Raw genomic sequence first — 23,955 nt, 5'->3', positions numbered from 1 at the left:
TGTTTGACAAGGAGTTGCTACAGCAATGCTTACTTTAAGTCAGGTGTGGACATCCATTTTATTGCTAGTGAAAATACTTATGGAAAACAAACCAATGTTTTGTAATAATACCGTTATTATAAAGTTTAACGTTACCCTAGTAGACAAATGGCTAGAAGCTCGTTTATTTGAACGTTAGCATGCTGCTGTCTATCTTCATAATAACAACTAGTTACTGTAGCTAGCCACTAACGTTAGCAGTCCACAACGATTGTTAATGTTTTTCATGCCTCAGTTATGAACAGAAAACGGGCCCTTATATCAGACACGTTTAAAGTGAACAAACGAAGAGTTGGCAATGAGAAGCAGTTTGGAGCTGTCAACAATGGAGAAGGTGCCTTTTCTCAAACTTAAATGTAGCTAGCTAGCTAAATGTGTCAGTGTTTGACTTGTTGTCCGTCTCCTTTCTTGTCCCTTTCTTTTCCCAGAGGGACCACTGGACGTCAAAACCACCCTGCAGGACCGTATGACATTATTCCCACGCAAACTCTTCAATGACGCCCTTCCACAAATTGTCCTAAAACACCAACTCTACAGCATACACAATGATAGGACCCAAGTGGACAGGCAGCTTGTAAGCCCAATGAATATTGCTGGAGCAGTGTTCTTTAATCCTGGTGGTCTCAATCAAATGTTTTTGTTTATTTTTATTTAACCTTTATTTAACTAGGCAAGTCAGTTAAGAACAAATTCTTATTTACAATGACGGCCTACACCGGCCAAACCCGGACGACGCTGTACTGGTTACTAACAAAAACCTCCACACTTTGTTGGTCTCCAGGACCGGGTTTGAAGAACACTACTAGTCCTAGAGAAATATTCAAATTTGTCAATTTAGACCATTGCCTTGGTTGATCCATCTATGTTAATGTCCAACATCTTCATTTTCATCATCTCTTTGTTAGAGTGACTTGAGGGAACAGGGAGAGCTGTTGATGTTCCAGCTGGGCTTTGACTCCGAGGCCTTTGGGTTGGTGTTCTCTGCAGACTACAAGGCTAAAGTCCTGGCTGGGGAGGAGGGGAGAGGGACACGGGGCACAGTGGATAAATTCCTGGAGAAAGTGCTGCCCTCCTGCAATGACCTGAGCTTCAACAAAGACAAAATGCTGAAGGAGTTTCGCTTCACAGACTCAGAGATAACGTATGAGGAAAAATGCTTTTTTTAAAAATTTATCTTGGTCTCTTCATGTATTGAAAGTCTTTGTTTGAATGCGTTTCTACTATAGCTTGTTTGCCAGACACAGATTAAGCCTAGTCCTGGACTAAAAGGCTATGTCAATGGAGATTCTCTATTATACATGATTTTTAGTCCTGGTCTAGGCTTGATCTCTGTCCAAGAAACCGGCACTGTGTGTGTAAGATAAAAATAAATTGTTTGAGAGGGTGGTCATCTATGCTGCATCTTATCCTTTTCATGTATCTGAAAGACTCTGCTTGGATTCATTTGCTCCATTGTAAATGAGTCACTAATAACTTGTGCTATATCTCACCCCCACCCAGGCAACTGGTGAAGTCGGGGGTTCTGACTGTGAGGGACGCTGGCAGCTGGTGGCTCTCCATCCCCAACTCTGGCAGATTCACCAAGTACCTAATACAGGGTCAGCTACCAAACAAAGAAGTTATTAGCACTACTTTGCTAATGGAGTGTTGACTGTTTACTATCTTCCTCCCCCAGACCCAGGTCGTAAAGCTGTGCTGGGCATGGTTAAGAAGTCCAAATATAACGAAGTCTTAAAGGCAGAACTGGAGGAGAGGCAGACCAACTCACAGGTTAAATTCCAGATCAAGTACCACATCCATGACATCATTGGTGCCGAGCTAGTAGAATGGTGAGACTGGTTTTCATGTCAGTAGGACCAAGAGTTTTCCCTGAACATCATGACACTCTTGCACACATCCACCACTAATGCTGCTGCCATATTGTTTACTGTTATTATCTGTCCTGATACCAGTCACTTTCTCCTAATCCCTGCCTACATGTAATGTACATATCTACCTCAACTAATCCAGTATCCCTGCACATTGTACATCTGGCACTAACCCTGTATACAGCTTACATGTTCCTTTCTTTTCTCGTGGCTTTTAAGTTATACTATCCAGCTATACTCATACTCAGAGTCCTCAAAGGAGGAAGTACAATAGCATGTCAGTCCTTAAGAAAAAGCTTAAACACTAAGTGCTGTAACTACTGTAAATATGAATACCTCACTTGAGAAGCAAAGTACTGTGACAAATATGAATACCTCAAATGTAAAGGCAAAGTAAATACACACGGTATGTTTAATTCAAATTTAATGGTTCTCAAAAAAAGTTACAAATTGCTTTATCCATAAAACCAAAGGGCCACATTGGCTCATTTGGAGCGCAGCTTGATGCCTGAACAACAGTTACATATCTTGTAGTTCAAATATGTAAATGCTAAAAATGTATATGTATCAGTGTTTGCAGCACATTTCATGCCATCTGCATTAATTACAAAAGGCTAGACTTGTAGTAAAATTAAAGGTTTATTTGTAGTTGGTAAACAATATAGCGTTCATAGTTTGTTTAAAAATACAGTGAGTGATTAACTTCAGTGGAATGTTTTTAATACAAAATAGCCAATTGAATGCAAATGATTATAACCAAAGATGAATATATATATACACACTACGTCATTACTGACTGTAGCTTAGTTACCGTTAGAACATTCCTCAGTCATTTAAATGCTCTCTCCTTTGCCTTCCAAGTAGTTGTGGCTACTGTGAATCAAATGGGCTATTCACAAAGAATACACAGAAGAAATCACTGCATGAATGGTTTCTGATAAATGGCCAAAGACTAATATAAGAGGTGCTTTTATCTCACATCGACACCCAAAACAGTCCTCACATCCAATCTTCTCATATAAAGTCGCAAGCTTTGTTTTTGTCAGGCAACGATTTGGTTCAGACAGTACAGGGAGAACACAGCAGGAGCGGGATCGGGGGATACAACATTTTTGACTGACAGGTCCAACCGTGCAACGAGGCACACCAGCTCTCCCATTAAATACTTTAGGATCACGCCTTTTCCAATCGACAAAAAGCACTGTTAGCTAGACCAGTGTTTCCCAAACTCAGTCCTAGTCAAATTAGATTTATGGTACATTAATTAGTAGTTGGATGTGAAAATAAAACTGGTGATGCTATTAACTTGGCTAGTTGTGGATTTCCATGTTATAAAGAATGCCACCCCACAAATAGAATGCCATCTTATCCATGTAACCATTAACTGCAGTGCATCATGCCAAATTATTAGCTGTACTGTTAGGAGGTAAACCTAAAAAATGATCAACAAGTTTAGTGTCTGTCTGCTGTACAGCTCTAATATCTGCAGTACGCAGTTTGGCAAATTCACGCTCCACCCAAAACAACCTCTAAAGACTGTAAACAAACAATATGGACTATGAGTGTAAGAGCAACAAATAGAAAACATTTCAGCATCCTTTTCACAGAAGTTTAAATCCATTTGTAGAAGGCCTCTCGAATCTCTTACACTTCAGTGATGTGTGTCTATGTAAAGAAAAGGACTGGGTTCAGATTGTCATCAAAACCCATTCCTAAACCTATCTGTATGTTCAGTTTCTTTTAACAAAGGAACAGTTTGTCCCAGTGCTGTACTAGTAGCGACTAATATATAAAGGAAGGAAAGATTCGGAAGTAAAATGCTTTTGTGTCTGCGTCTCCCCGCCCCGCATGGCGAGTGCACACTTCCTGACACTTCCTGTCTGCGGGGTTCTAGAGCAGGGAGCACTTCCTTCTCCTCTTCTTGACGGGCGGGGGGCAGAGGACCGCCCGGATGGCCTCGTCAAACACAGTCTTCAGGCCGCGCTGGGTCAGGGCCGAGCACTCCAGGTACTTCACCGCACCTGAGCGACAGGAGAGAGTATGAGGAGACTGTTACTACTAATGCATGGCTCTGAAGGGTGTGCATGTGCTGTCCTAGCAGGAGAGAAGCCAGTTACTCTTCACCCACTCCCTTTGAGACATCACTTTCTAAAGTCTTACTCAGAAAGCATGACTACATCCTAAGTAATGCATGAGTACAACCACTTTCTCCTGGTTGAGAAGGTCATCTGCATTCAAAGCATGAACTGTCCCTAACAGTAAACACACTCCCTCAACCTGCATTCATTGTCACTGATAGACACTGAACACGTACCGATCTCTTTGGCCATGGCCAGGCCCTGGGGGTAGGTGATAGGGGTGAGCTTCTTCTCCCTGAGCTTCTCGATGGTGTCCTTATCGTCCCTCAGATCCAACTTGGTGCCCACTAGGATGATGGGCGTGTTGGGGCAGTGGTGCCTGACCTCTGGGTACCACTATGAAGAGAGACCACATCGGGCATATCACTTTCATAGGGTTCCCATTCAATTTGTCATTACAGTTTCCATGACTTTTCAAAATATTGATCAATATAACCAGTAAAAATCTGTAATCTTATGAAGAATCAAAATGGACTGTCTTTTCCAAAATGACTCTGAAAAATAGAGCTAAACAATATAAATGTGTTTGAACTGAACATCATGTCCTGTGTTGTAGACAAGCTCCTTGTATTGAATTCTTAAGAGCTATGATGAGTTGCTTCAAACAGGGCACCCACCTTGGCACGGACGTTTTCAAACGAGGCAGGACTCACGAGGGAGAAACAGATAAGGAACACATCCTGGAGCGAGAGAGAAAGGAGGAATAATCTCAGTCAGTACCTGTGATAATCACTTCCGTAATCACAGTGTTCCTTACATACAAAGGTGTGTGTTTCCTTATATCTAAAACGTCCTTATTATTACTACCCACAGAGACGAGGACTAGGATATTTTTGACAGAATGTCCTGTAAGTACACAAAGGCTTCATTTCAAACAAAACAATAGTAAGTTTCAGCTGTTCCCATGGCAATGCATGTCTGGTCTGTCAATCTTACCGTCTGTGGGTAGGAGAGGGGGCGGAGTCTGTCGTAGTCTTCCTGTCCTGCTGTATCCCACAGGCCCAGGTTGACTGGTTTTCCATCCACCATCACATTGGCAGAGTAGTTGTCAAACCTGTAGGGATCAGTCAACCGCTATGAGTTTGGGTATAGGCTAATAATCAACTGCAGACAACAAAGGAGAGAGAAGTGTATCCTATTTACCTTGATGTGAAAACCTAAAGTGCTATAAGGGAATAGAAGAACGTCTCTAGATATTTTTACATAAGCTCGTAATCCTTATTTAAAGGGACAATCAACAGGTGAAACAATAAAGCGTCTCCCCACCTCTTTTGGTAGAAAGTTGAAGGATGGCCCTGGAGAAATGTAACCACTGAAATTCATAGACTGACCTATAGATGCAAGGACTGACCATCCAAGATATCAAAATTACAGACCAATTTAGACCTGTGACACCAAGTGGGGGCAATTAATTATCAGGTAGAACAGAAAACCAGCAGGCACCAAACCTCATGGGGTAAGAGTTGAATACATTTACAATAATTACAAACATTGGAGTTAAACAAGCATACATTTTGGGTTATGCTGGGGTATGACAGTTAAACTAAGCTCATAGTGCATTAATCAGTTATATTCTTTAAGAATCAACGGGTCTCTCTCATTCATTTATAAATCCAAAAATGGAAGTAGCAGCTGCAGATTTCCCCTTTAATATTATCATTTGAATGTTTTACAGTAGTCCCTCTTATGAAGAACTGGTTCAAACTGGTGAAAACCTCTTGGTAAATCTGACCAGTGACCATCAATAATAAAACATCTGGTCACTTATCTAAACCAGTTTATGTCACTGATACAGATCAACATAAGTTAGTGCCAGGTCTGATAAGACCTAAAAACCCTTCTGGTAATTTACATCGCCGTGTTTTCCCCAGGTATTTCTTCCCCTAAGGGAGCGCACACACCCCACCGAATGTTGATCTGCTGGTCATCTGCCATTTGTTCGGCGCAGTATGTTTTAGGGACCAACCCGCCAGAGGACGTCTGACTGCCAACATTTTCATGTGATTCTACATGTAGAATTGTTTAGCAAATTACACCTGGCACCCTGTTCAGAGATGCTAAGTACTCTTGGCTGGCAAACACTACTGGTGTAATGCTAAGGCCCACAGGTTAGCATGATAAGCATCCCAAGCAGCCAACAAACATTTTCCCACCAAATCCAATTGAAATCCTATTTGCAGGTTTAGGTGGGGGGCAAATGACAGCTATGTAGAGATGCCCTCCCTGCCTAGCCTGAATAATGGTTGTGGAGACTGAGACAAGGGGAGAATTAGAGGGGTGTGGTGCTGGGGGTGTCTGGCTCCAGGGGGTTCCCAGGCCAGGCCTCCCAGCCGGGGGCTGTAGAGGTACTCACACTGTGGGGATGTACTCTCCAGGGAAGGCGTTGGTCGTGTAGCTGATCAGCAGACATGTCTTACCCACAGCTCTGGAAGAGGAGAAAATAAAGGCACATGTCAATGTTATGGAACAAATCATAGGCGGGCATGCCACATGCCAATTTTATAGCACGATGTCAATCCTCTGAAAGAACCATGCTAAAGACATGGCTATGGTCTATTATAGAGGGCATTGAGGTCCCTACCGAACTTGAAACTGGGTGGATGGACAACACACACTTCAAAATCTACCTTGAACGATTGTATGCCCTGCAGCCAGGAACTCAGAGACTTGGTTCAAATGAGTAAGGTTGAGAGTAGGCCTAGCCTCGGCCAAGATGTCTGATGCCATGCAATGCCATCCTCTACACATTAATACATTGATGATCACACATTTCAGAGGATCACCTGCTTTTTTTTCAATGATCTGAGGTTCAGTAAAACCAACTCAAGTCCGTAACTCTTTGAAATGTGGCCTAGTCACTATTTCAAAAGATAAAAGGCTAGCCGACAAATGGGAGTGGACAGTTATATTACCTCCTTAAATCAAAGAATAGAACAGTTCAGCCGTGGTTCCATCTATGACGTGTGGGCTTTAATTTCTCCTGCTGCCTACAATATCCACCACACCCAGCCCAGAGGCTGCATACTCTGTTGTGTACACCCTCCCCTCCCTCCTACACATTATGAGTGGAGTGCCCAAACAGATCAGAGTTTTTCTGATACGGTCATCCAAAGGTGCAGTTATTTGAGTGGCGAACTACCAGCCAGGTGAGGAACAGGTTTGACCAAGCACCACAAGGGTAACTAAAATATGTTACCAAGTTTGTTACCTAATTGTTGGGTAATACCTACCTACCAACCACTAGTTAAGGCATTGTATCTACCTGGTTAGCAAACAGAGGTCGGTGAAGTGCAGTGAGTCACCACGTCTTATTACCACGCTCACACCTCAGGTTTAACCTGAGGCCATTTAACTTGGTTGGGAACTGCAAACATCAAGGAGTTATACAGTCTAGATGAAATACTCCCTATGATCCAGATATTAATATTCATATATAGAGTGAGTCAGTCCACCTGTAATGGTCTGGGATAGTTGAATGTATTCAGTGGGTAAGTGACTAGGTATCCCCTTTCCCTCTCTTTACTTCACACCTGGAAAATGTTTCTACGGAAACATTAGCTTGCTGGCAAAGATGATGAATACCGGTTAGCTGTTTTCACAATTTAGATTCAATGAAATGACCAAGTAAACAATGACAGAAATAAACTGGAGACGAGGTTTACTTGAGCCCAAAAAAATACAAAAGCTTCAAATACAGCTTGCCAAGTACCTCAACTCCTCCATGAAGCAGAGTGCAGACTGGAGTTTTTGCAAGGAACCTCCGACTTCAATACTTCAAAAATATACATTTGTAAACGTTTACATGTATCTATGTTTGTCCACTGTTGCGTACCTTTATTGGTTTGCTTTAAGCCCTACTTTTTATTAAAATATTCATGAAATACAATCGCTGACTGTTTCCATGTTGATTAAATTGGCGCATTGGCCGGAGTTTCCATCATACAGCAACAGGGAAACAGTCGGTGGTTGTATTTTATTTAAAAAAATATGATTTCAGCAAACAAATGGCCTGCAACAACAAAGGACAAACACAGGTACACGGTAAGTGTTTAATAATTTACATTTTTAAGTATCGAAGTATAGTTACTAGTGATGGGGGAAAATCGATAGTAATTTTTGGGCAACATTATATCCGTATTTTACTCCAAGTATCGAATTGTAAATAACAAAATAATAATTGTTAGCGGAGTTGAGATACTTGGCTAGAATATAGACATGTTTCAGCATCTGAATGTACACAGCTATGGTAGAGCAGTGATTTAATTCATAAAGTTAACACACCAACTTAATTTAGTCCCATTGACGGGGACTAAACCAGCTGATTTGCACAAATAACAAATGTGAGAATAAGCATGTATTTGCTTACGTAATGTTGGATTGTCATTGTTGAACCTGTTAGTTTGGTAGTTACCTAGCCTTTAGCTAACTTTTCAACTAACTAACATTAGCTAGCAAGTTAACACATTTGCTAGATATATTATTTATTTATTGACTTTCACACCAAATATAGATAGTTACTTAGCTATAATGGTACATCGTGTATTTATAGTTAGTAAACGTTAATAAACTTACCCGTCCCCAACCACGACACACTTTATGGCCTGCATTGTTCCGGACCGTACTACCAGACTGGTCCAGATGCGTCGCTAAGTCCGTTTACTAGCTTAGGTGCTAGCTTAGTTACCCACTCTTTTGTCTGAACTTGTTCAAACTTGAAATGTCTGGAATTATTTGGTCAAAATAAGACTGATTGGCAAGGTTAATGTGTGTCTTTTCGAAAGTGTCCGATAAGATATATTTTTTTGAAGTGATCTTGCTACATTCCCATACTTTCTCAACTGGAAATTATGGAGCAAACAGCTGCTACCACCCATTGAGGAAAAAACAGAGCCGCGTTTTACGTCGCAAAACCGTGCGGAACTATCAGTTCACCGGGTCACTTCCGGTTGCTTTAGACGCCCACGCACGGATTGAAATCACTGATGTCCAGTAGTTTAATCCTAAAACAAAAGACAGTACATTGTGATAAAACGAAAGAAGCATCACATTAAGAAAAGGGATTTGAACTTGTATCTTTCACACAACATACATACAATTATTTAGAAGTTAGCCGTTTGAAAACGTGTACCAAAATACACATTTGAGAAGTGTGAACAACTTTTTCAGTGTTCAGGTAGTGTGGAGTTATCAGAAGATAATATATTGCTATACTGTATGGTATGCAGAGGTATCTGGTATACTTAGTAACCAGAACAGTATAAGAGAGACTAATTTATCCAAATGATTATATTCTAAAAAAAAAAAACAGCGTATTTACGGACACCATAGACAGTTACACAATGATGACGTTGCCGGATATCATTGCATTGCAACTTCCGTGAGTCACACTGTTAATGTTCCGTTTGACCAAAACGGGAAAGGAAGGGTGGATTTATCGGTTGGGGTGGGGTACCTCGTCAAAAGACGAAAATATGAATGTTAAAAACTCCAGACAACGATGGCAGTATGCACTGTTGTATCTTCTTAACTTGTAAATAAGATTCCGGTGGATAATCGCCGTTGCAGACATTGTCTTATGGCGGGTCTGTCTTATTTAGTGTTCCGTTTTTCGGGGTCCGCTGGTCGGACTTACGGGGTGTTTTCAAAAGGATTGACGAGGACTTTGTTGATATTTTTTGATCTCGCTTGGCGACTGCGAATCAGATTCCCATACCTCTACCTCATCGCTTCGATGATGTTCAATGTGCGATTACAGGTAAACATATTCCTGGCTAACCTTGCACCTAAACGGTGCATACAATTAGCTAGAGCGAACATTATTTTATCTTCACAGATTGACTGAGCTATTTTAGCAGCTAGCTCGCTTGCTAGCTAACGTTTGTTAACGCTACAGCTAAATAAAAAATAAAGGTAATTTGCTAGTTTGCTAGCTAGTCTAAGAAGCCACAGCATAAGGTTTGGCAATGCAAGTTTGAAGTACAGTATCACGACCATAAAGGAGGCAGATTTAGAAAGCCACTGCCCACTTTGACACGTCATGCTTTGTTCAGTGTCATTTCTTGTTTTCATACATTCACCATATGTCAGATTTCCAATTTTTAGCTAACTGTCTTTGTCTTTTCCTATTTGCAGGTCCATATTGAGATTCACTGAGTGAGTTACAACTTCCACAATTGAGGACCCAACACCCCTGACTCTGCGCATTAGTGGGCATCCTCAGTCGCAACTTCCCAAAGAGACCCTGCAGACCTCACACAATCAACAATGTGGAAGAGGGCACTAGTATCAGGGGCCAGTATGACAATGCGCAATGTTACACGACCGTTGTCTCAGCCACCCCTTGTCATAGGAACCCAGTGTCTTTGCTTGGGAAGGACACCATGATGATGTCATTAACAATGGCCGCCGGGGTGTGCAGAGATCTGTGAGGTTGTACTGGGATATATCTCTCACAGCCACTCGCCACCAGAGATTCTTGAGCTACCCATCTGGTCAGAGGAGACATAGGAAAGGATGACCAGTGGAATTCAACACTGCCTTTTTGTCGCAGACCACAAGGAGGACTGAGAAACAAAAATTACAATGACAACAATGGAATGAAAGTTTTTGGAACCTTTCTTATTTCTTCTTCCTCTTAGAGTTCTGTTTGATGTGTTCATTAGTGCTCATCTGTTGTTGTCTCCGAAGGAAAAACTGGAAACTTGTCATATAGTTCCCCTCATAATGAAACATAAGTATCCACTAGCTTGCATCTCCACCGCATGACATAAACCAGTGCATGTTTTCTATTCTCAGTGGTTTGGGCATTTCTTTTGAGCGGTTTTGGTAAAGTTTGTTTGCAAATGGAAGGATGGTGCAGTGAGTTGGAAAGTGGAAGAGGAGAAATTTCAGTGTAGCTCAGCAGGGCTACTGTTACAACCTTTCAGTGTAGCTCAGCAGGGCTACTGTTACAACCTTTCAGTGTAGCTCAGCAGGGTTACTGTTACAACCTTTCAGTGTAGCTCAGCAGGGCTACTGTTACAACCTTTCAGTGTAGCTCAGCAGGGCTACTGTTACAACCTTTCAGTGTAGCTCAGCAGGGCTACTGTTACAACCTTTCAGTGTAGCTCAGCAGGGCTACTGTTACAACCTTTCAGTGTAGCTCAGCAGGGCTACTGTTACAACCTTTCAGTGTAGAAATTGTCACCTTTCAGTGTGGGTACGGTCACCTTTCAGTGTGGGTACGGTCACCTTTCAGTGTGGGTACGGTCACCTTTCAGTGTGGGTACGGTCACCTTTCAGTGTGGGTACGGTCACCTTTCAGTTAGAGAAATGGCAAGGTGCTTGTTGTGTAATGTACATCTATCCTTAGTGTCACTTCTTCTCACTGATTTGGAATGGAATGTTGCAGTGTAGGTGTCAGGCAAAGAGGAAGGATCCAGGAAAGGAATGATTGATGACACACACACACACACGTCACCCACTTCTCTGTATTGGTCAATGGAGCTAACGAGGTGGCATTTTAGATTTGAAATAAATGGTTTATGATTTTGTCTTTGGTATGCACTCGTCCTTATCTCTCAGTAAAGTGTTTGTGGGTTTTGTCATTTGAGTCACTGTATTAAAAGGGTAAGGAATTTAATATGGTTGTACCTCCTTGGAAACAATAAATTATTAAACAATCAACTATTTCTGTCATTTTATATTCTATGAAATTACTTTTAGGTTATAATCTTCATCTTGGATTCATACACAAAACACTAACCTCTGCCCTCTACCCTTCTACACCCTCATGGTAATGTTTACTTAAGTGGGTAAGATCTACACCCTCATGGTAATGTTTACTTAAGTGGGTAAGATCTACACCCTCATGGTAATGTTTACTTAAGTGGGTAAGATCTACACCCTCATGGTAATGTTTACTTAAGTGGGTAAGATCTATAGTAAGGATTTTTGTGTTAAATCTGTTATTTAACCCGTATATCTCATCCAATCTATTATTAGAGAGTGACCAGAGGGCATAGCAGAGATACCATTTCAAAGGAGAACAGTGTGACTATTGAGGTCATTCATTCATCCTCCCAAGATGGATTACATAGCCCACAGATAATTTACAATGTGGATCAATTAATTTAATTAAAAGTGGATTTCAGACAATTTCATTACAGTCAATTCAACATATCCCCTTAATGATGAAGCAGGACATTGTCTCTGCAATCAAGATGACCCATTGGTAAAGCTGGTGCTGATCTGTTAAAGATTGTCTTAGAAACCATATTGTAAGGGAGTGAACGTTATTTATAATAAGGGTTACATGGAGAAAATCAGACCTATGAAATGAAAATAGTTCACCCTTCCTTCAGTAAAACATATTTGACCTAAACCCTCCCTGAATGCTAGAAAAAAAACAAGTGACCCTCTATACCCAAATGATAATTTAAACAAAGTGAATAGCAGAGAACATGCCTACCGTTTACCCTCACTTCCTGGACAGACCAGAACCTTAGATTTGCAGTTTTAGAAACTGTTCTTCATCCTGTAAGCATTATATGGCAACTCAGGAATTTTGATAGCAAGAGTAGGGGTGGAAAGATCTCCTTTATTGTGAAGGCATTGCATGAATCTTTCATCGTATTTGCAGGGCCAAGAAAAAATGGCTTTTTATAAAAAATGTACATATTAGCAGAATCGTTTTAATACCGCTTAAATTCCCGAAATTACAAGCTAAGAATGGATAGAGAGATAGTCCTATGTGTTCATCTTAACATATTTCTCCAATGCCAAATCAGTGTCTTGTTTGCAACTGAACTGTTCCTATTTGCAAATAATAAAATCTGAGACGCCATTAGGAATCTGAGCATAGTACTTTCAAAAGTTAGGTCTACCTTTCCACCCCAGACAGAGTAGACCTGCTACCGACGCAGAAAAATGTAAGCTGCTGGCTAGGGTTTCCCTAAAATCTGTCTGGGTTTAAACATTTTACATTTTAGTCATTTAGCAGACGCTCTTATCCAGAGCGACTTACAGTAGTGAATACATACATTTCATTTCATGCATTTTTTAGTTTTTGTTGTACTTGCCCCCCGTGGGAATCAAACCCACAACCCTGGCATTGCAAACACCATGCTCTACCAACTGAGCCACAATCTTCTATTGTACATAAATAGAATAGCTTAATCAATTGATAGTGACAGAATTAAAGTTTAAAAAATGGTCTCCTGGGCTATAGAAGATTGTAGCTCAGCATCTGAATGTCAAAGAAATGAAACAATAATATCCCCATATGCATCGGATTCTTTCCTTGGTATTTTACAGCTTGTTTCTAGCATAAAGCATTGCGGACCAAATCGCTGTTATAGATCACTTTATATAACCGGATCCATTTTATTTTCTTCAAAATCTTAAGAAAACAAGAGGTAGGTCTGTGCTTTTTGCCATTTTTTTTCATAAAAATTAGGCCTATGATAAACCCTCTCATACCCCTTAATTTCGAGTCTCGGTTTTAACTTAATAGCTTATGGATATAGCAGCCTATAGCCTAATTTTGTCTGTCGAACAGGAAGCCTACCTCTTATTTCTTAAATAGGTAGAAATAGGCTCCAACACAAAGCCCTATTGTTGTCAGGAAAATGAAGTATAATTAAAATGAAGATGTTGAAATGAATTATGCCTACTCAAATTTGCCTACTTTCAGCACCATGAGCTGTCCATTTTAGATTGCTTGTGCTGCAGCTGCAGCTTCAAGTTTCAGCACCACAATGTAAGTTACTCGAATCTGTCTTATTGTGAGGTCAATAACTCTGATAAATAGGCCTACATCATGGGCAAGAAACATATTGTTTTAAATCAAATCAATTATAGTAGTAGCAAGGTATCAAAGTTGACCTCCTGTCCTCCTTCTCATCTTCACGCTCTCCTTCTCGAACTGAACAGAAAATAAACTATAGGCTAGTCCGCACGCAAGATAGTGAGTTTTTTGGACTAGGCCTAATCAAAAATTATTTTCGGAAGAAGCCTTTGACACTCCTCCTGACCTGCCACCATAGGCCTAAACAGCACAGCCATTGGTTAGGCAGCACACAAAAACGTGTTTGATCAGCAAGAGCAGAGCAGACCAGGGCTCAGGGTTGGAATATCCATGGCAGTGTGTAATGCTGCCTAGTTTTATTTACACCATCCCAGCAGCTATCATAGAAATATAACTTTGCTCTGTGCTTCTCCAAGCATGCACTTTGTAGCCTATAGGCTGTGGATCATTTGATTGAGACCACACTAAATAGGCTGTGGATCATTTGATTGAGACCACACTAAATAGGCTGTGGATCATTTGATTGAGACCACACTAAATAGCCTATAGGCTATGGATCATTTGATTGAGACCACACTAAATAGCCTATAGGCACACTTGAAATTGCACGCCCAGTGGAGAATCAGAGATGAAGGGCGGCACAGGACACACATTGCCTAATAAGCAACTAATTCTAAAACACTGAGAAATATTGAAATTTCATCATTTAAAAATTACACGACCCTCCCCTGGACTAGATTTAAAAAACTTAACCCTCCCCTTGACTGAAATTGGAAAAGCATGACCCTCCATTTTCTTCCAGGTACCCATTATGTAAATGTGGATCCTGCCCTAATGGAACAATAATACTGTATTAAATATGCATAACAGAATATGGATTGAATATTCATAATGGCAGTTGTCCTATAGCTCACCAAGAGCTAAGAATTTGTGAGAATTGTTGGGTAGTACATCCTTTATAGGAGAATTGTTTGGTAGGGTATACTTTATCTTGACTTTACTACAAGTGACTCAGCTGTTGTTCTATGCTTGTCCACACGGTGGCAGCAGCTCCTCACTGGTAGTTTAGCACCTTCCCAACTCTTGCTGAAAGTACATCACTCATGCCCCCTAGACCTAGTATAAATGGAAAATATAGAAGTGAGACGAAATAAGTAATTTGCTTTTTGGTGAATAGTAATGTTTATCACTGGTGACTTAGTCCTACCATCATTTTAGCAGCGAACAGCTCTCTGATTCTCCTCTTTTCTCATCTCAGATACAATCTCCCCAAAACTCTTTAACTAGATGTACTTGTAACGTAAAAGTGTCAATGTGCAGTGAAACAAACATTATGCTGTAAACCCACCAACAGCCCTACTTTGCACTCGCCGATTAAACTCAACTCCACGATTTACGAGTGATGACTAATATTGGCGGACTGGACCTCCGACATCACATCACGTGATTTTGTTTGTAAAAAAAACCCCTGCTGATTTCAGCACCCAAAGAATAGACCGCAAATACACACGACATTGTTGTGTGCTGAAATCAGTAGTTTTTTATAAAAATGTTGGCGCTCCAGTCCGCCCACACAGTCCGCCAACTCCATCGTAAATCCTGGAGTTGAGTTTAGACGGCTAATTTGGCACTTTCCTTTGCTATGGCTTGCACTCTGGATTTGTACATCTGCAAAATGCGGATACCTCGCACAGTGCAAACTGTACCCGGACGAAAACTTCCGACCGAGTATTTCAATGGCAGGCACATGTAAAAACCATAAGGTTGCTAAGGCAACTGCATTATAATTCTCCATGTGGCAACCCTGAACCCTCCACCTCCTCTTTGGAAAAGAACATGGATTCATTTCTCTGGGATTTGCCACATGAAAATATTTTAATAATAGGGTTAACATAATGGACTGACAGAAACAGAATGAGAGAGAGAGTGAGTGGAACAAGCTGATCCTAACTGTTATTGGCCAATTTCTATTTTGCCCTGTTTATCAATCAACTGACTGGCTTTCTTGATGTCTATAGTATTCTCTCTGGTATGCAATCTGGTTTCCCCTCAGGTTATGGATGTGTCACTGCAACCTTAAAGGTCCTAAATGATGTCACCATTGCCCTTGATTCTAAGCAATGTTGTGCTGCTATTTTTTATTGACTTGGCCAAAGCTTTTGATACAGTAGACCATTCCATTCTTGTGGGCCGGATAAGGAGTATTGGTGTCTCTGAGGGGTCTTTGGCCTGGTTCGTTAACTACCTCTCTCAAAGAGTGCAGTGTATTAAGTTAGAACATCTGCTGTCTCAGCCGCTGCCTGTCACCAAGGGAGTACCCCAAAGCTCGATCCTAGGTCCCACGCTCTTCTCAATTTACATCAGCAACATAGCTCAGGCAGTAGGAAGCTCTCTCATTCATTTATATGCAGATGATACAGTCTTATACTCAGCTGGCCCCTCCCCGGAGTGTCCAACAAGCTTTCTCTGCCCTTAAACTTGTTCTGAACACCTCCAAAACAAAGGTCATGTGGTTTGGTAAGAAGAATGCCCCTCTCCTACAGGTGTTATTACTACCTCTGAGGGTTTAGAGTTTGAGGTAGTCACCTCATACAAGTACTTGGCAGTATGGCTAGACAGTACACTGTCCTTCTCTCAGCACATATCAAAGCTGCAGGCTAAGGTTAAATCTAGACTTGGTTTCCTCTATTGTAATTGCTCCTCTTTCATCCCAGCTGCCAAACTAACCCTGATTCAGATGACCATCCTACCCATGATAGATTACAGAGATGTCATTTATACATTGGGGTAAGGGTGCTCTCGAGCAGCTAGATGTTCTTTACCATTCGGTCATCAGATTTGCCACCAATGCTCCTTATAGGACACTGCACTCTATACTCCTCTGTAAACTGGTCATCTCTGTATACCTGTCGCAAGATCCACTGGTCTATGCTTATTTATAAAACCGTCTTAGGCCTCACTCCCCCCTATCTGAGATTCCTACTGCAGCCCTCATCCTCCACATACAACACCAGTTCTGCCAGTCATATTCTGTTAAAGGTACCCAAAGCAAACACATCCCTGGGTCGCTCCTCTTTTCAGTTCGCTGCAGCTAGCGACTGGAACGAGCTGCAACAAACACTCAAACTGGACCGTTTTATCTCTTCATTCAGACTCAATCATGGTCACTCTTACTGACAGTTGTGGCTGCTTCACGTGATGTATTGTTGTCTCTACCTTCATGACTTTGTGCTGTTGTCTGTGCCCAATAATGTTTGGACCATATTTTGTGCTACTACCATTTTGTGTTTCTACCATGTTGTTGTTATGTTGTGTTGCTAGCATGCGGTGTTGTCATGTGTTGCTGCCATACTATGTTGTTGTCCTAGGTCTCTCTTTATGTAGTGTTGTGGTGTCTCCCTTGTCGTGATGTGTGTTTTATCCTATATTTGTATTTTTAATCCCCATGTCCCCGCAGGAGGCCTTTTGCCCTTCGGTAGGCTGTTACTGTAAATAAGAATTTGTTCTTAACTGACTTGCCTAGTTAAATAAAGGTTATATTAAACATTTTAAAAATAAAGAAGTAGATTAATCTTTCCCCTCAAATACAGTCAACCACCATTTGTATACAGGCTACACTCAAAAACATGGAGGATGCAACATGAAGCTCGTCTATTTAGCCTCTGGCTTCTATTTTTATTTATTTTATTTAACTAAGCAAGTCCTATAGCAACCAGGCAAGTCCTATGTGTTCTATAGCAACAAGGATGTGAGCTTTAGGCTACTTCTCTGTGTGATTTGGCCTGATGATGATGTGTGTGTGTGTCTAAGTGATAATTCTGCTACAGAGGGGTGTGTGTGTGTGTGTTTGTTCATACATGGTCACACAGGTGCATAGTCTCTGTGCATTGGGGCATGTGAGTCCGTGCATGAGTATCTGAGTGTGTCCATATGCTGCTTTCCATGTGTTTAATACAGGGTGATAATGAACTTTGTTTAGATGTGATAATTATGTATTTTTATGTGTACTGTAAACTTGCTGTAGGTGTAGACTGTAGGTGCGGTGCATTCGGAAAGTATTCAGACCCCTTAACTTTTTCCACATTTTGTTACGTTACAGCAAATGTCCACATCAATCTACACACAATACCCCATAATGACAATGCGAAAGCAGGTTTTTATACATTTTTGCAAATGTATTAAAAATAAAAAACATAAATGCTTTATTTACGTAAGTATTCAGACCCTTTGTGAAGGGAAGGGGGGAAAGCTGATAATAGGATGCTCTGAACTGGATTTCCTCACATCAGAATCTGACATTGTTGTTGGTTTACTTAACAAAACACCTCAAATATGTCCGTTTCTTGTAGGGACACTACTACATCATCAACAAGAGTGGCAGTCACTCACTCACTCTCATGTGCATTTGTAAAGGATACAGTCCTACATTACTATTCCAAGTTCACCATGCATGGAAAATGGATTAGCCATTCTAAATGTAATCAAACATGAATCCAGTTCATGTAATCTCAAATGCATTAGTAAAAAACTGTGATTGCACATGATCCTTCTGGGTTGGACATTGAGAATTGGTAATAATGATATGAGTATGAGATTACTGATGTTATTTGAGGCAGTAGAATGAATGTACTGCTGGCTGCGTTCAGCAGAGCAGGCCACAGCATTGTGGAAATACAAATATTATGTAGCGCAACCATGTAGATTAGAATAAGCCATCTCTATTCATGACATTTCTATCTTAAATGCTCCACAACGGTTTCCTGCTGAACATGCCCATGCGTTGGCACCAAGGCTGGTTACAGTATATGGGTCCACTTGATGGTTAAGCAAATGATACCAGCTTTTTGCATGAAAGTGTGCAAAGTATGAACAAGGATGAGAACAGGTGACAGGTACTTTGCATGTAACCTGACCTCGCAACTGAATTAAAGTTGTTTGTGTCTGTGTCGGTGTCTGTCTGTGTGTGTGGTGTGTGTGTGTGTGGGTGTGTGTGTGTGTGTGAGGGAGGCAGAGAGTGAGAGAGAGAGATTGGTGATGTTACTTCTACTCCTGCCAACATGTTGGGATTAAAATGGGCCATAAGCACAAAAGAGCATTTCAATCTTATCAGTGTGTGTATTAGTATTACATTTGAGGGTTTTTTATAATCACGTTTCATCATGCGTTTGTGTGTTTCTGTTTCTATAGTCCCTAAATTGACCCCATAGCTGAAGTGGTGAATGATGCAATATTGTAAAAGTTAATATGGCTATCAATAATGACACAGTTGATTTATTAGTAGTACACATCATTTGACTGTGACAAACACTGTAAATGTTTGGCTCACTCAGAAGTCTACTAATGAAAAACTGCACCAACATAATGCATTCAATGTTGCAGCTTTTTGGCTTTTGTTCCAACATACCCCCACAACAGGTAGAGATATATTGGTTTTAGAGGGATCATAATGAATCTAAATGTGTTTGTATACCTATCACACTATTGTTTCATATGATAGTAATATCCTTTTTCCGTTAGTCAAATACTCTGCCACGGAGCTGATTCCCCTTGAGCTACTTTCCTGATTAGGACTGATATGGTTTAGATGGCAAAGATTGGCTGATTTTTGACACACAGCATGCATAGAGAACCAACAACAATATAGATAGATAGATAGATAGACAGACAGACAGACAGACAGACAGACAGACAGACAGACAGACAGACAGACAGACAGACAGACAGACAGACAGACAGACAGACAGACAGACAGACAGACAGACAGACAGACAGACAGACAGACAGACAGACAGACAGACAGACAGACAGACAGACAGACAGACAGATTGTCAAAATAAAACTCATTAAATCAGGCTGATCATCTGTATCAATATCTATCTGTCAGTACTTTGTGTTAATGAACACATACAACAGGTAGAACTGGTAGACAGCTGCATTCTGCATCACGAGAAGATAAATATTAAGAGGAAATTCCAGAGGTGTTTGGAGGCAGTCGTTGACACCTACTTGTACAGTAGTTACATAACCAATGACAGGAACCTGGTTTACTTACTGACACGTTTCTGGTTCCTGGACACGGTACTGTCTCTGTATACCCCCAGACCACCCAGACCCAGACAGAGTAACAACAGAGACCATGGGACTCATTTGGGCCCTTGACAGATGAGATCCAAACTTCAGGCAGATCTGATGGCCATGGCTGGAAAAGAAGTGGAAAGAGATTGGAGTCGGATAGCAACAACGCATAAAGAGGAAGTCCTGCCGCACAGAGCTTCCTGTGGCCTCTGTTAAGCCACTTTCCCCCCTGCCCCCCCTTGGACTCCCTTCCTTCTTGCTACCCATGGACTGACCCCCGCCCCCAATCCCCTTTCACCCCCCATAAGGAAGGAAGTATTTGTCACCCTATCCCCCTTCCAGGCCCAAACCAGACCCCCCTCTCCTCCACCCTCCTCAACTCCTACCTCAGTCCGGTAGTCTAGCCTGTGGTTTAAGGAGTATTAATCAAATCAAATCAAATGTTATTTGTCACATGTGCCGAATACAACAGGTGTAGACCTTACAGTGAAATGCTTACTTACAAGCCCTAACCAACAATGCAGTTTAAAAAATAAAAACAAATACGGATAAGGAATAAAAGTTACAAATAATTAAAGAGCAGCAGTAAAATAACAATAGCGAGGCTATATACAGGGGGTACCGGTACAGAGTCAATGTGTGGGGGCACCGGTTAGTCAAGGTAATTGAAATAATATGTACATGTAGGTAGAGTTATTAAAGTGACTATGCATACATAATAACAGAGTAGCAGCAGTGTAAAAGGGGGGGCAATGCAAATAGTCAGGGTAGCCATTTGATTAGATGTTCAGGAGTCTTATGGCTTGGGGGTAGAAGCTGTTTAGAAGCCTCTTGGACCTAGACTTGGCGCTCCAGTACCGCTTGCCGTGTGGTAGCAGAGAGAACAGTCTATGACTAGGGTAGCTGGAGTCTTTGACAATGTTTAGGGCCTTCCTCTGACACCGCCTGGTATAGCTGGCTAAGTCATTGCTCTTGCTTTATAGTATACCCCTCATACGGCAAGATAATGCTACAGTATTACGATAGTAAATATATGGCAAGATGGAGCTACAGTATTACCATAGTAAATATATGGCAAGATGAAGCTACAGTATTACCATAGTAAATATATGGCAAGATGAAGCTACAGTATTACCATAGTAAATATATGGCAAGATGGAGTTATTACCAGAATAAGTATTTTTATTTATAAATGTTTTATTTAACCTTTATTTAACTAGGCAAGTCAGTTAAGAACAAATTCTTATTTACAATGACAATAAGTATACTTATCCAGTCTTTTCAAATATACATGAAGCATGTAGGGGTTGTGGCTGAAGGTCAATTTGGGATTGAGTATCTGAACTCCCCTCGCCCCACTTACAAGATAGGAAGTCGCCCCTTCAACCTTCACCCCAGACCCCACTCCCAACCACAACCACAACCACCCATCACTACCACCACCATCCCCCACCCATACCCAAATCCCCCATCACCATCCCCCACCCATACCCAAATCCCCCATCACCACCCCCCACCATCCCCCACCCATATCCAAATCCCCCATCACCACCCCTCACCATCCCCCACCCATACCCAAATCCCCCATCACTCCACCATCCCCCACCCATATCCCTTGTCTCAGTCTATGCCCACAAGCTATAGCCTATATGAAGAAGGAGAATCATCAACCTAGTTATGATGGAAACCCTTGACTTGATAACTTTATATAGTTCATTTTCATGGAAATTCACTCTGTGAGGTCAGCATAGAAATTCACACAATTGAAACACTCTAATACAGCATACCAACCTGTTCTACTGCTGTCTATCCATTGTGTTGCCCGGGCCCTGTGTCGGGTCAAATCATGAGAGTATAATGGACACTCCCAAAATAAATGAGGGCATCTCCAAGCATGAAAGGATATTGATGTTGTTCTAGACTGCTATTTTTAGGGCACCCACAAGCCAATTCAAACCCTGACCAACGGGGAGAGTATCAGACCTCCTGAAAGCCCTCCTTCCATTCTCCAATGTAAAGGAAGCTACTCCGTCACTGACTTATGGTCAGTTTGGTGTAAGACGTGTAGTTTGGTTACTTTCTGATCAGTCAAATGGTATGATATAGATGATATATATGATATAGATATGATATAGATTTAGGATATACAGTATGTGTCTATACACTGTGGACTACATCTCAATCTGATTTACACAGTGAAGACTTTCTCAGTCTTTCCACTCTTTCACACTATACACTGGTACATGTGTGAACCAGGACAGCTATCAGCACCCCCTACAGTGAAGACTCTTTCAGAATTCTTGGTCCAACTGGTGGTGTGTACTCAAACATCCCAAATACTAATCCAATGCACCCATTTGCTTTATAAATCATATATTCTGGGTTTATATAAATATTGAAAAGATGTTGCCCTACAATCCCCATAGAAAGCCAGTGTGAAGCTACTGTACAGCTATACTGTATGTAATGCAGCTGCCGCCTGACTGGATTATGAGGTGAATGGGTTCTAGGGGGTAATTTGGGTGTGGGGGTCGTTCGACAGTTAGGGAGTTGGCGGCTGAAGGGGGAGGTAACCACTAACCTGCCCCCTGGTGTTACCGTGGAGACTGGAGCATATGAAGTCGTGCTGTTTCTCTGACTGCTCAATCAGGTCACGTGAAGTCGGTCAGGAGCGCCGGGCGCCGCAGCCCTCTCGTCTGACGTGAGGGAGAGCGTAATCTGCCAGATGCACTGCCATGGGCACCTTCGGGGCATACGGCAACCGCCATCAGCCCGCAGTGGCAGAGAGAGAGAGAGAGAGAGAGAGAGAGAGAGAGAGAGAGAGAGAGGCCCTGGTAGTCAGCCAGAAAGGCCAGCACATGTTGGGTTTTAAGAAGTCAAACAGGCTTGGGTGACATTTTGGCTTTTGTTCCAATAAATGTGGTGCCTTTCAGTTTGGGGTGGATTCATTCACCATTATTCTAGAAGTGAAGAATGCAAATAAATACCAGCGTTATGGTGACTCCCATGCTCCAACACACACAACATACACACAAACGAACGCACACACATCGCATGCACACATTTGAGTGCACACACACACACACACACACACACATGCTTGGGTTAAACATTACATTTATATAGAGAGGAACACAACCTGAGAGAGGGAGATGGAGAGAAAGAGTGAGCAAAAAAATGGTGAGAGAGAGGGAGAAAGACAGCGGGGGCAGAGAGAGGGAGGGTGACAGAGAGGGTAGGAGTGGATGAAGAAAGAGAGGTAGACCGAAAAAGAGAAAGAGTGAAAGATATGGTAAGAGAGAAAGAGAGATGGAGAGAAACATTTACTCCACATCTACTATAAATTGTACTTGATGGAGAAAACAACCAATTCACCATGCTCTGGTTCAATAACAACAGCATGCTAACCAATTCACCATGCTCTGGTTCAATAACAACAGCATGCTAACCAATTCACCATGCTCTGGTTCAATAACAACAGCATGCTAACCAATTCACCATGCTCTGGTTCAATAACAACAGCATGCTAATCAATTCACCATGCTCTGGTTCAATAACAACAGCATGCTAACCAATTCACCATGCTCTGGTTCAATAACAACAGCATGCTAATCAATTCACCATGCTCTGGTTCAATAACAACAGCATGCTAACCAATTCACCATGCTCTGGTTCAATAACAACAGCATGCTAATCAATTCACCATGCTCTGGTTCAATAACAACAGCATGCTAACCAATTCACCATGCTCTGGTTCAATAACAACAGCATGCTAACCAATTCACCATGCTCTGGTTCAATAACAACAGCATGCTAATCAATTCACCATGCTCTGGTTCAATAACAACAGCATGCTAACCAATTCACCATGCTCTGGTTCAATAACAACAGCATGCTAACCAATTCACCATGCTCTGGTTCAATAACAACAGCATGCTAACCAATGACAGAAACTGACTAAGATTATGCATATGGCCTATTTTCTGTAGCACAGAAAATATTCAAATCATGCCTGTGTGCTGTGCGTTGTTGAATACTTTGCTTGAAT

General features: G+C 41.5%; 3 protein-coding genes across 4 annotated transcripts; 2 read left to right on the top strand and 1 right to left on the bottom strand.

Annotated features, from left to right (window-relative positions):
* LOC106606734 (winged helix repair factor 1) lies at positions 1–11,710 on the top strand. The gene is made up of 6 exons (XM_045720011.2): positions 1–373; positions 468–613; positions 945–1,180; positions 1,540–1,637; positions 1,721–1,868; positions 10,178–11,710. The coding sequence occupies exons 1-6, from the start codon at positions 277–279 to the stop codon at positions 10,200–10,202; spliced, it is 750 nt and encodes a 249-aa protein (XP_045575967.2). The 5' UTR covers positions 1–276; the 3' UTR covers positions 10,203–11,710.
* LOC106606735 (ras-related C3 botulinum toxin substrate 1) lies at positions 2,315–8,928 on the bottom strand. 2 transcript variants are annotated; one of them, XM_045720012.2, is made up of 6 exons: positions 8,618–8,928; positions 6,399–6,470; positions 4,982–5,099; positions 4,663–4,725; positions 4,218–4,381; positions 2,315–3,928 (listed from the first exon to the last, which is right to left on the bottom strand). In XM_045720012.2, exons 1-6 carry the CDS (start codon positions 8,650–8,652, stop codon positions 3,868–3,870), a joined length of 513 nt encoding a protein of 170 aa, XP_045575968.1. In that variant the 5' UTR covers positions 8,653–8,928; the 3' UTR covers positions 2,315–3,867. The 2 variants fall into 2 exon arrangements, with proteins under 2 accessions (XP_045575968.1, XP_014058572.1); XM_014203097.3 differs by having other exon boundaries at positions 4,222–4,381; positions 8,618–8,926.
* On the top strand, positions 9,330–11,710 carry smim10l3 (small integral membrane protein 10 like 3). Its single transcript, XM_014203098.1, has 2 exons — positions 9,330–9,800; positions 10,178–11,710. Exons 1-2 carry the CDS (start codon positions 9,621–9,623, stop codon positions 10,196–10,198), a joined length of 201 nt encoding a protein of 66 aa, XP_014058573.1. The 5' UTR covers positions 9,330–9,620; the 3' UTR covers positions 10,199–11,710.
* Positions 11,711–23,955: the final 12,245 nt, after the last annotated feature.

Source organism: Salmo salar, chromosome 06, assembly GCF_965601325.2.
Source record: "Salmo salar chromosome 06, fSalSal1, whole genome shotgun sequence".
NCBI lineage: Eukaryota > Metazoa > Chordata > Actinopteri > Salmoniformes > Salmonidae > Salmo > Salmo salar.
Note: the sequence above shows the minus strand (reverse complement) of the source record. Positions and strands in the feature narration are given on the sequence as shown.

Coding starts and splice junctions, on each gene's coding strand:
- LOC106606734 (XM_045720011.2), top strand. CDS start 277: ATGAACAGAAAACGGGCCCTTATATCAGACACGTTTAAAGTGAACAAA. Junction 1,638..1,720: donor CACCAAGTACCTAATACAGG/GTCAGCTACCAA, acceptor CCCCAGACCCAG/GTCGTAAAGCTGTGCTGGGC. Junction 1,869..10,177: donor GGTGCCGAGCTAGTAGAATG/GTGAGACTGGTT, acceptor TCCTATTTGCAG/GTCCATATTGAGATTCACTG.
- LOC106606735 (XM_014203097.3), bottom strand. CDS start 8,652: ATGCAGGCCATAAAGTGTGTCGTGGTTGGGGACGG. Junction 5,100..6,398: donor GGAGAGTACATCCCCACAGT/GTGAGTACCTCT, acceptor TGATCCCTACAG/GTTTGACAACTACTCTGCCA. Junction 3,929..4,221: donor GGCCATGGCCAAAGAGATCG/GTACGTGTTCAG, acceptor CCTGTCGCTCAG/GTGCGGTGAAGTACCTGGAG.
- smim10l3 (XM_014203098.1), top strand. CDS start 9,621: ATGGCGGGTCTGTCTTATTTAGTGTTCCGTTTTTCGGGGTCCGCTGGT. Junction 9,801..10,177: donor TGTTCAATGTGCGATTACAG/GTAAACATATTC, acceptor TCCTATTTGCAG/GTCCATATTGAGATTCACTG.